General features: G+C 53.4%; 1 protein-coding gene across 1 annotated transcript; it reads left to right on the forward strand.

Annotated features, from left to right (window-relative positions):
* The first annotated feature begins 541 nt into the window (after positions 1-541).
* Positions 542-5,250, forward strand: LOC127327506 (uncharacterized). Its single transcript, XM_051354279.2, has 5 exons — positions 542-804; positions 1,460-2,236; positions 3,216-3,588; positions 3,694-3,768; positions 4,783-5,250. Exons 1-5 carry the CDS (start codon positions 704-706, stop codon positions 4,831-4,833), a joined length of 1,377 nt encoding a protein of 458 aa, XP_051210239.1. The 5' UTR covers positions 542-703; the 3' UTR covers positions 4,834-5,250.
* The last annotated feature ends 6,547 nt before the right edge of the window (positions 5,251-11,797 follow it).

Here is an 11,797-nt window from a genome sequence, read left to right on the forward strand (position 1 = left end):
AGTGAACAACGTATTAACCATTTTTATAAGTGAACACAGTAGGATTTTAGCCATTGAGGATGTTACCTCTTTTGGAGGACGTACACATAGTCCTAGGAGGGAAATGTTCATTTCCTTTTGTGCCAAACTGCAAATACCGTAGCTACACCATGGGATCCAGAGCCAACGGCTAGGATCAATCGACGGCAGCCCGGGCGGCGCGGTCGACCATCCATCCATCCACCGCCCACTGCCACGTCACGCATTGACGGGTCACGTGACCTCAGGCGCGGCTGGCTGCCCACGGAGAAAACATTTTAGCCGCAGTAAACCCCACCGAATTCCGGGTTAATCACAGGGCAGTGCCACTGATCAGGATTATGCCCTAGCCCCCCAGAGGCGCACGGGCGGAGACGGTGGCAGAGCCGACGAGATTAGAGCGGCCAGCGGGGGGCAATGTGGGAAGACCGGAACGGCCGCGGAGCTCACTGTGGGTCTCCCTGCCGCGAATCGGCGGCTCTCGCTGCTCTCGCTGTCAGGTATTCCCCAAAGAGCCCCTCTTTTCCCGTGCGGTTTCTTTCTCCTTCCGCTCTGCTCCCCGGCCAGGTCCTCGCTATAAAAATGCTCGATCTGTAGAGCCCAGGGTGCAGCCTGCAGACAGTCAGACACACAGTGCTTCAGTGTCTCTGTGATCGGAGCGAGCGAGAGTCGGCGGCGGGGGAGAATGAGGAGCGGCGGGTTTGACATGCGGGGAGGCTCCGGCGAGGCCGTCGCGGTTGCCGCGTCCAGCCCGTCCAAGAACAACTCTGCATTGGACGTGATGAGGTACCGCCCAGAAATCAATCCCCTTCCAATCCTTTCCTGTAGCCTGTTGGTGTTCGGTTCTGTTCCTTCGGAGATCAGCAAGTCCCCGATTTTGGTTTCGGTTTGCCTGTTTCTTGCTATTTTTTGGGCTCGCGCTGCCGGCGATTCGAAGCCTAGTTTATCCCTTTCTTTGCTCGCTCGCCGGCGCAACGTCTGTACGGTTGGTTTATTACTGGTTCTTCGTTACGGCGATTGATCTGTGCTCTGTTGTTTGCCGCTCCTTGGTCTGGCTGCTCGATTTTACCAATCTTTGCCGGCTGTGTCGAATTCCTTGCCTTTTCCCCATTCCATGGCTGTTTTGAGTTTTGACCGGTATGCTGAGTTCCCTATCGATTTCCAAATTTTAATCTGGTATGTCTATGCGGAGGCGAAAGATTCAGTCCGAGCCTGATTGTTCCAATAGATAGATCTTCGAATGCTTCTCCGAGCCCAATGATTTCGCACTTCCTAGACTAGATTATTCGTTTTCTGATGATTTTGGTTCAGAATTCTAGCGAATTGGGTGGAAAGCTTTTTGATGTTGCTTTCGTTGCTGCATCCCAAATGTTCGACCTTGTTTTATCCAATCGCTCGCTAACATGTCCTTTGGATTGATTGGTTTTGTTGCTCTGTGCAGGTACCAGACGATCACCCCGGACAGCCTCCCGCTCGCCAATGGCAGCGGTAGCAGCAGCGGGAGCAGCTCAAGCCGGAAGCTGCCGGTGCTGGCGCCCAGACCGAGCCCAGGCACCCTCCCGCTCGCCAATGGCAGCGGAAGTGGTAGTGGTAGCGGCAGCAGCTCGAGCCGGAAGCTGCCGTTGCTGGCGCCCAGGCCGAGCCCGGACGCCGCCGCCGGTGACAGCAGCTCGCGCCTGGCGTCCTACCTGGCCGGCACCTCGCTGGAGCAGCACAAGCCCGCGAGGTCGCTCGTGATCCGCAGCCCCGCGCGCGACCCGCCCACCAGCTTCAGCTTCCAGCCCAAAAACTTCGACATCGGGACCGGCACGCCGGACATCCCCGTGCGGCTCCAGTGGGGCCACAACAAGCGCTCGCGCCGCCGCCGCGCCTCCTCCCCTCTGCTGCCGACACCCGCCCCGACGCCCGCGCCGGAGGCCCCCGCCCAGGCGCGCCGCCGCGATACCTCGCCTCTGCTGCCCACCCCGGCACCCGCCCCGACCCCCGCGCCGGAGACGCCCGCCCAGGCGCGTCGCCGCGCCTCCATGAAGCTCCAGCGCCGTGCCGCCGCCGCGTCTGCATCGGCGTCCGCGGCTGTCCCGGCGGAGAAGCTGATGCCGCCGCCCAGCGCCCGCGGCGCGTCCAACGTCCGCACCGTCTCGCCCCTCCCGCCCCGCGCCGCCGCCGTCGCCGCCGCGAACGCGCTCCACGGCCGCACCGTCGCCATCCAGCAGCAAAGGTATGCATGCCCCCGCTAGTTCACTGTACCATTCGTCATTCGCCGCAGACGCCACCATGGGCGTGCCCGTCGTCGAGGCCTCGTGCTCTGCCGTCTCGGCTCGGTCAAGTCTGAGTCGCGTGCGACACTGGGCTCCGGTCCGGTCTGACTTAATTTTGTTCAGTGGGTTCCGGTCCGGTCCGACCCGGTCTATTTTGTTAAGTGGGTTCTGGTCCGGTCCGGTCTAGTTTTATTAAGTGGGTTCGGGTCAGGTCCGGTCTCGGTGAGGTGTCACGCCCCTCACCATGTTTAGAAACCGGGGGTGCGTTTCGTTAGAGGACAAGATTGCTCACACACCTTTTTGTACTCACTCTTAAGCAAGTCTTGTTTCCATCCCACTCCAGCAGTGACTAGTAACTGACTCGATTTCGTCACATTAGCCATCACTGACTCACTATTGACACCTCAAAGATAGATCATATCTTTCTGCTATCTTGCATTTACAGCTTTATTTGGGGCAGCATACATTACATACGGTGTATATCTATCTATCTACAAGCCTTTCATCACCCACTTCCAAAAGATCTCCAATTAATGGGTCCATGGGTTTTCTCTCATGGCGTTTGGCACCGCTAATCCTTGGTAGGATTTGACTGGAGACGGGTATAAGTAGAGGATACTAGATACGTACAGTACTACAACCAGGCAAGGCAGCCAGCCAGTGTCCCCCTCACAACTCTCTGTGTTTGTTTATGCTCCGGGCTGGGCATATCCCTCCGCCGCCGCTGCCGCGTCCACCATTCTTTCCACCGCCGTCGGGTTGAGTTCTTCTGAGCCGACTAGACACATAGATTGTCCAGTTGCTGCTAACCCCCATCCATCCGGCCTTTTACCCCAACCACTGAGCAAAGGGATCGGAGACAAAACTTTTGTGATTAGTTTTGGTGGCGTCGCTCTCAAGTGTTTGACGCTCGCTAATCGCTATGATGGTGATGATCAGATCCGCGGAGGAGGCTCGCGCCAGCGCCGAGCAGCAGCAGCAGAAGCAGCCGGCGGCGGCGGTGGTCAAGGCCGAGAACCAGCAGCAGCAGCAGCAGCAGCCGCCGGCCAGGCCGCATCGTGCTACAGAGAAGGAGAAGGGAAAGGCGCCGGCTGCCCCCGAGTCCCCCAGGCAGCAGCAGCAGAAGCCGCAGCCTCAGCAGCAGCAGCCGACCGAGCTGCAGAAGCTGGTGGCGGCGGCTCGGCCGGAGCTGCCGCGGATCCAGACGCAGCTGTCGCGCAAGGAGAAGGAGGAGGACTTCCTGGCCATGAAGGGCACCAAGCTGCCCGTGCGCCCCAAGAGGCGCCCCAAGGCTGTGGAGAAGAATGTCAGCGTATGGAATCAGTCACTGTCACTGAAATACTCGCTCCATTTTTCTTTCTTGCATTATTAGTTGATGCGAAACTGACATGAATTGCTTGTGTTTTTGTGTGTGCAGATGATCTATCCAGGGCAGTGGCTGTCGGAGGTGTCCAGGAGCAGGTACATGGTGCGCGAGAAGAAGTCCAGGAAGGTATACAACCATACACACCATGCCCTTTTAACTGAACTTAAACATTATTATTTTCCTCATTCGCCTAGTACAGATTAGATGATTAGATATTCAGATTCCGGTGGGTATCTGATTAGCAGAGTAATCGGAAAGTTTAGTTGTATAGGGGAGAAAGTAAAGAAAAAGAAGTCGCCGGCTTTTCCCTTTTTTTGGTTCGCGTCGTCCCAGCCGATGTCACGTGGGCCCGGCCCATTGATGACTGTGCATCGTGATAGCCGACGTGCAGTGCGGTGTGCTGGCCCACGTGGCTGTCGCCTTGGCCAGGTGTTTCTTACAAGCGGGCCCGGGTGGTCGTCTTGCTTGTTGTTTGCCCTTTGATGGCGAAAGCGCACGCCGGTTTCAATCCATGGATATGGTAGTCTAGCTCTTTTCGCTGTTTGTGGGCCGAGGTAGATGTGGGGCCAGGTTGGGAGGGTTGACGTCAGTCGCTGACGTGTGGGGCTCCGGCTTGAGTATGATCTATGTTGGTGGATCGGTGGACCCAGGATGGATAATCAGGTAGACCTCTCCTGTCTCTTTTCAAATCGACCTACCCGGCTTCACTCACTGGGCTGTGGGCCTGGTCTACCTTTTCTATTTGCTTGGAAGTTGGAACCAGTCAAGCATTGGCACACTACCACTCAATCTAAAAAATACTCTACCAGAACCTGTATGTAGAATAGAATGTGGGTCCTTTATATGTTGTTCCGGTGGGACCACCCGTTTCGGCCTAGTGGATAGAGAGCATGGAATCGTCGCCATCCGTAGAGGTATAGAAAAAGGATCGCTTAACCTTGGACTTCCAGGCTCCCAACAGTTCGTCTTTCCTTCATCAACAGGGAAGGATACACTGGTTGTCATCCTAGGCTTAACCTTGTTGCATGTTTCGCTTTCAACTTTCACTTCTCTGGTTGATGTGCACTGTCTTTCATTCAGTTATCACTCCTTCAGCAGCAGTGACCAGTAATTCTGACCTCCGTTTTTCTCGTTCCGCAGGAGAAGCGCAAGGGCGGCGGCCTCAAGGCCATGGAAAGCGACTCCGACTGAGCATGTACAAGGGCGAGACTCCGATGATTGCGCGGCGGGAGGAGGATTCTGGTGTCGCCGGTGCGGAGAAGCCCTAGAAGCAGCAGAAGGGAGATAGAAGAGGTTGGAGATGGTGGTCGACCCAATGGTCACTCCATTAGTCTGAGTCAAAACCCAGAGAAAAAAAATAAGATCTAGTCGCCGTGTTATTCCTTCGGTTCCATTTTGTAAATCTTGGGGGCGAGGGGGTGGCCGGCTTTTCTTTTTAGCTTTTCGTTCCGTTTAGGTGTCAAACAGTTGGGTGGTTTACATGGTCGGTGCCCACCGTTGCCGCAACCGTGTGGTTGTGGTGGCGGTGGGTTGTGCATAGCCATGGAAGTTACAGACTTGCAGAGTCCGCAGAAGAAGATGAAAGAAGAAACATTAGCTTTTCGCTCAGTTTTGCTGTTGCCTTGGCATGCTTCTACTTTTCTGAATGTTTATGCTTTAGACATGCCGACTGCTATGTCTCTCTGATATCTGTTTTGCAGGAACTGTCTGCTTTGCTATGGCACGGCTGCACAACTGGTTGCTTGCTCTCGTCATCCATGACTCTCCATGATGGGTGGCATATGGAGAGTAGTAGAATTCTCAGTTGCTACTTGTTGTCGTGTCGTTGAGAATTTTCAGGAACCTCAGCGAGCCTCTCATTCTTTTGGTGGCACCGACGATGGAGGTAGGAGAAAACATGTAACACTACTAACCTCTCTTTGTAGTTTGTACAGGGCTCGATATCTTGTGTCATGGGAGAAAATATGTGGGCCAAAGGAGTCCGGAGGCCTCGGCGTTAAGAATCTCAGACTACAAGGCCTAGCACTAGGAGCCAGATGGATGTGGCTTCATCAAAGAGGCCCTGGCATGCAAGGGTTGCCAATCAGCAGCGACCAGGAGGAAGCGTTGGAGGTTTTCCAAAGCCTGACCAAAATCATTGTGGGTGATTGACAAGCAGGCAGTATGGTTCTGGAGGGATCCGCGCATGAGGTGGTCTGCACAAGAAGGAAGAACTCCAGGTTAGTGCCTAATGGTACAGGACAACAAATGGATACTTGATGTGCCTAGTACTCTGCAGCCAGAGGGCTATCTACAACTTGTGCATCTATGGTCTATGGATTGCAGACAATTCGTTGCAACGAAATGCCACGATCCCAGATGTGTTTATATGGAGCTGTTCAACATCTGGGACGTACTCAGCCAAGTCTACATACCATCAACTCTGTCCAGGTTACACAGCTTTCGCGGCTGCCAAGTGCTAACTACATTTGGAGGCCATGAGCGTCCAAGACAGTGTAGACTTCTGAAAGAAGACATCTAGGTATACGCGTAAGCCCTATGAACTGGGACAGAGGTAGTATAGTGGAAGTAATTAAGGTAGTAATATAGAGTTATATGCATTGCCAAGTGGCAAATTGATGACATGACATGATATTAAATGAAAAAAAAGAGATGGTTGTGATAACTAACTATGTTACCATAATATCACATTTTTCAAGATAGAATGAGTCTACAAGGTAATAAGAGCAAGTACAATAAGTCTTAGTCAGCTGGGTATAAGGATTAAAATAGTATATTATTGCTTAGTTGGAGGAGAGAGAGGAGGAGAGAGAAGAAGAGTGGGCTCTTATGCAAGAGCCAGCTCTAGCACGTGCTCCTAGGTACTTTATGAGAGTGAAATGTGGGCTATACATTGATAAAGTACTATATTTTTATAGCTCACTATTGTATATGTTGGCTCTAAGTTGGATATAGATAACATGTCACTTGGCTTATAGCCAGCAGCTGGCTATACTATTGGAATTGCTCTAATACACTCATGCATGATACTACATCTAAATTACTATATATTAGTAGTATGAAGGTAGTAACATAAAGTAGTGTCATATGCATGACACTACTATATGCTACTCCCCGCTAGCTATGACTAGTCTTAGGCTGTCAAGCAGCGTCTAGCCAGGGTCCCGCAAAACAAGATTTTAGGGAAAACACGGTGTCTAAAGATGGTAGAATTACCGCAGTTTTAAGAAGAGGTCTAGTCCCCCATCCTGCGCCGCATGACATCCTTAGTGCTGCTGCCGCGTCCGTGTGGTTGTGCTGGTGGTGGTGGGTTGTGCATAGCCATGGAAATCACAGACTTGCAGAGTCTGCGGAAGAAGATGAAAGAAGAAACATTAGCTTTTCGCTCAGTTTTTTCTCTCTGTTGCCCTGCCATCGGCATACTTCTCCGAGTGTTTATTTGTGTTGTAGGCAGGGTCAGTGGCTGAACCAGAACTTAAAGTCTATGTTGTCATTTTGAATCAGTGATGTCAAATAAATGTGTTTTTTACTTATATTTCAAATATTTTTTACAAGATTAATACCAAAATATAAAGGTTTTGGCAAAAAGCTGTGTGGTCAATTGTAAAGGGTGTGCCACTCTGGTGTCGACTGCTATGTCTCTCTAAGGGGCCTTCTCTGTCACCGGAGGGGTCTGGCTCTAAACGGCGACGATGCGCCTGCAGGTACTACGCGACACACGAGAGGCGAGCGGTCTTCTTGGCGCAAACCATGAGCTCAAACCTGGACGAGGAAGCCGACTCGTCGGCGACACGTGGCACGCCGGAGGAAGGTGTAGAGGCCAGGCGTCGTCCAAATTTTTTTGAGTGCCACAGATGAGAAGAGACGGGCAAGATTAAAAACTCGTCGCAAAATGTTCACACACCGGTAATGTTAGTCATAGTCGTGTGCGATGAAGGTCCTATACACTGACCCTTATTTCTAAACGGTCCGTTTGGGTTATTTTCCTCACGGTTCGAAAATTACTTCCTTGTGCTTTATGCTTTCGTAGGAAATGCCTGGAGACCAAGCACACGAATCGTGTTTTGTGGGTCAGCGTTATTTCTCACCCTTTCCATGTGCCGCGGGGCCCTAATACTCATGATCTATACTAGTGAAGCTCGCCTTTGAACCACCTACATCGTGCTCACCACCACACTCGTCTCCACAACCACCTCGACATGTATACATGATGTCGAGCGGCCTGCCCACCACCTCCTCCATGTTGGGTCGCACCGGCCGCATGATGCATACACCTCCACCTCCATAGCCTGCGATGCTAAAGCCCAAGCCTTCATAGATCTGGGCATCGGCCTCGATGAGGCCAAAACAGCGGAGTTCTTCCTCCTTGAAGTGCAGTTCTGTGCCTATGCAGAACACGAGGTTGTCGAGGAACGGGCGCTCGAGGAGGAGGAGTCCGCCACTGGTCCGTAGCAGTCGGCGATACTCGAGTCTTACCGGTTGACGCACGACCAGAGGAACACCGCCCACACCCTGGAGGAGGCTGACTAGCAGCTCCTCCAAAGAGACATGGCCGTGGACCGGATGGAGTGGCAGAGGCGGGACGCGGGAGGATGAGAGGAGGATGTGAGCGAAGAACGACTGTGAAGCTGGACCGTCGTGCCCGCCAACCCTACGGCGAGTAGCGTAGTTATCTAGTTTAAATACAATTGTTTTTTTCCTTTACACTTGTAATACATAAAAAAAATCAAATAAAATCTAAATTTATGACAATTTGCACGAATTTATAAACCGTGAAAAGGGGACGCCACTAAGGCAGACGCCTCCTCAAATACGGCAACCCACGCTGATATCCACCGTTTGAAAGACGCGGCTGGGATGCTCTAATCCTGCTTTCGTCTAAGTCTAATTGTGAGCGCATTGTCGCGTTGGCACTACTGTTTTCATAGATCCTTCTAGCCTCGGGTCGACCTTTCACGTATGTAAAGAAAAATGTGAGTTCGTCGGTATACATTTACTTTATACGCAAAATCTAATACTTGCCAATGCACTGTCTTGTCTTAGGCGGTGCTCACTCGTCTCGCTGGTTGGCTAAGAGCATCTCCAGCCGTTGGGCTCCCAGGCCGAAATCCGGCGCTATTTAGCGCTGGATGAATGTATTTTTTTTTGGCCTGGGGAGGCCCATTTTTCCAGCAGCGAGTCCCTGGTCGCCTGCTGACGCTCACCCACCGCGTGCATAGCGACGTTGCAGTCGCCGGAAAGGGGAACCATCGGAGTGGCCTCGACGAATTGAACCGCCGTAATGGTCCGTGAAGTGGTTTGGGGAGCCCAAACGCCTCGTCGGGAACCGTCGCAGTGGCCTCGACGCGAGAACCGCCCCCGTAATGGAGCATGAACTCTGCGGAAGAGCAACCGCCGCTCTCTTCGTCGATAGACCTACATGTACGGATTCCGACAGCCGACGCCATTCATCTCTTCTCTCCTCACCATCCACTGTCACCATGAGCAATCTCTCTTTGCCATCGGATACCGACAACGAGGGGAAATCGCCTGGATGGCGCCATTGGCGGGACCGAGCTGCTTCGTCTAGCAGCGACGATTCCCTGCCGCCGGGCAGCGAGGAGGAATGGGACGCCGACGAGGAGGAGGACGAAGAGGCCGAGGAGTAGGTGTCGTTGCCTAATCGACGGTACCTCGGAGGAGGGATCCTCACGAGGGGGAGAAGAAGTAGGGGCCATAGGGCGGAGTGCACACGGGACGGTGGTACGCTAGTTACCCAGCTTCGGAACACCTGCACGATGACAGGGCCTACTGCGCTTATGCAGGAATTATGCGGCGCTTTCGCGTTGTTACAATGAGTTGTTGTTCTGCCTCTAGGGCTCCCAAGATCCGGCTTATAAAGGCGCACGGATCTAGGGTTTACACGGAGAGTCCTAGCCGGATTACAGATAGCCTAACTACGGTACAATGTCTTGCCGTGTACGTCAAGGATCCGCCTTCCATATACGTCGTACTGGATCCGGGTTCCTCACGGGACTCCGCGGATCCGGGTTCCTCCTAATGTCGGTACGGATCCGGCTTACTGATCCTGGGCCGGACTTCTTCCTTCATGATCAACAGCAACTGGGCCGCCCGATGGGCCACATGCCTCATCACCATCCGTGGGCCACCCGGAGCTTCTGGGATCTGAAACCTTGTCGATGGTACACCCATGAAGTATACCCACAACAGTAGCCCCCAGAGTTCTCCGAGTTTCGCCTGCTATTTCCGCCTTCGCTAGTCCATCATGGGATCCGACAATGTCAGTAACGCGGAGAAACTTGAAGAACTCCAACTTCACATCTTCTTCTTTTCCAACTTTTAGTCGGAAAAATGTTCCCATTCCGCGGGACTTCATCCATCGACGTTTTGAATACGTTTCCGGGTTGCCCCTGCGTCAAATGAGAACCAACTTACCCTCGCGCAATTACCCGGAATCTTTAAAAGACTCAAACGGTTCCGCCAATTCCGGCGCCATTTTCGCGCGATTTGTGCGGTAACTTATCTCTAGCCATTTTTACCGTTTAGGGTTTTGGACACGTGTCGCACATCCAACGGCGCGACGCTTGCGTTCCGACCACAGGATGCGGAGCACGAATCTCGTCCCTCCGGCCTATAAATATCCACCGTCAACCCTAACTCCTCATTCACCCCCTCTTCTCACCTCTCCACGCAGCGCCGCTCGAGAGCTCCTCCTCCGCCGTGCCGGAACCCGCCGGAAATTTCGCCGGAGCATCACCGGAGTGATTTCACCACCGTGGTGTTCTTCGTGTTCTTAACTCCGGCGAGCCACCGTACGAAAACCTCGTCGCCGGCGACTCCGACCACCGCGGAATCCATTACGGTAAGTTCTCCGAGCTTTGACCCTTTGCCGTAGTTGGTAGGGATGATCGCTAGGTTGACGATGCCGGATCCGACTAAAAAATGTTTCCGCCAAAACCTTTTCTTCAGATGTCTTCAACGACTCCGCCTCCGACCTCAGAACCTATCATGGCGACCCCGATCTCCTCCGCCCCTCCACCCTTCGTTCCAATCCGGCTGGATCCTTCAAAGGATTCCGGCAAGGAGGCTGAAGGGACCTCTGCTCACCCGGAGAAAGCCTCCGGGGCGGATCAAACGGAGCACCAGGCGGAAGAGGTCGTCAAAAAGTCGAAAGCTCGCCAACGAGACTCCGAAGCCAAGGGAAAATGGTGGCCCTGCACCACCACCGAGATGGAGCTGAAGAATCTCGAGGCGGAGGGTTTCCTGCAACACGGAAGCTGGAGGTCAATTCCGAATGAACTAGCTCCAGCTCCTAAGGACGACGAGATGGTGCTGACGAAAGCACTGGTGGAGCGCGGTTTTTCATTTCCGCCTTCAGATTTCTTCCTAGAGATTCTGAAGACTTATGGGCTCCAACCCCACAACATTTCTCCGAACAGCGTGCTTGCAATCTGCAACCATGTCATCCTCTGCGAAGGCCATCTCCGGGTAACCCCCGAGTTCTCTCTGTTCCAGTACTACTTTACTGTCAAGAAGGAGAGGATCCGGCAATCCAGCGAACTAGCTACATGCGGATCCATCACCTTCATGATCCGCCCGGGCCGCGTCTACCCCCCCACCGACCGCCACGAATCCGTGAGGTACTGGTCTGGGGGTTTCTTCTACTTGAAAGACGTCTCCGACCCCGCGAGCGAAAGAAAGCTGCCGCCATTCAAGAACTGCCCCGCCATTGAGCTTCCGGCATGGTCGCACTGCCCTCACCTTTCCGAATCGCCCCAGCTCTCACGCGCCGTCGAGCGGTCTCATGAGCTGACGGAGGAGGGGCTGACGGGGAAGGACTTAACCCTTTCCTGGTTCACCAAGCGGATCTAGCCGCTCCAACACAGGGACCGCCTGATGTTCCAATACACAGGGCGCGACGACCCAATGCGCGCCACAAAAGACAATCTTTCCGCCGACGCCATCGACAAGAGGATCCGGCTCCTCATCAAAATCCCACGTGAACTTCACGTTCATGTGTGCAACAAAGACATCCACACGAATGGCTCCGGAACCGCGGTACGTCGTCTTGACTTTAGTCTATTGTTTCTCTTCGCATTCAAACTTTTTTGTCTAAATGTTTAACTTTGCATTAGCTCGAGGCGCTTGAAGAAAA

This window comes from Lolium perenne, chromosome 1 (genome assembly GCF_019359855.2).
Source record: "Lolium perenne isolate Kyuss_39 chromosome 1, Kyuss_2.0, whole genome shotgun sequence".
Taxonomy (NCBI): Eukaryota; Viridiplantae; Streptophyta; class Magnoliopsida; order Poales; family Poaceae; genus Lolium; species Lolium perenne.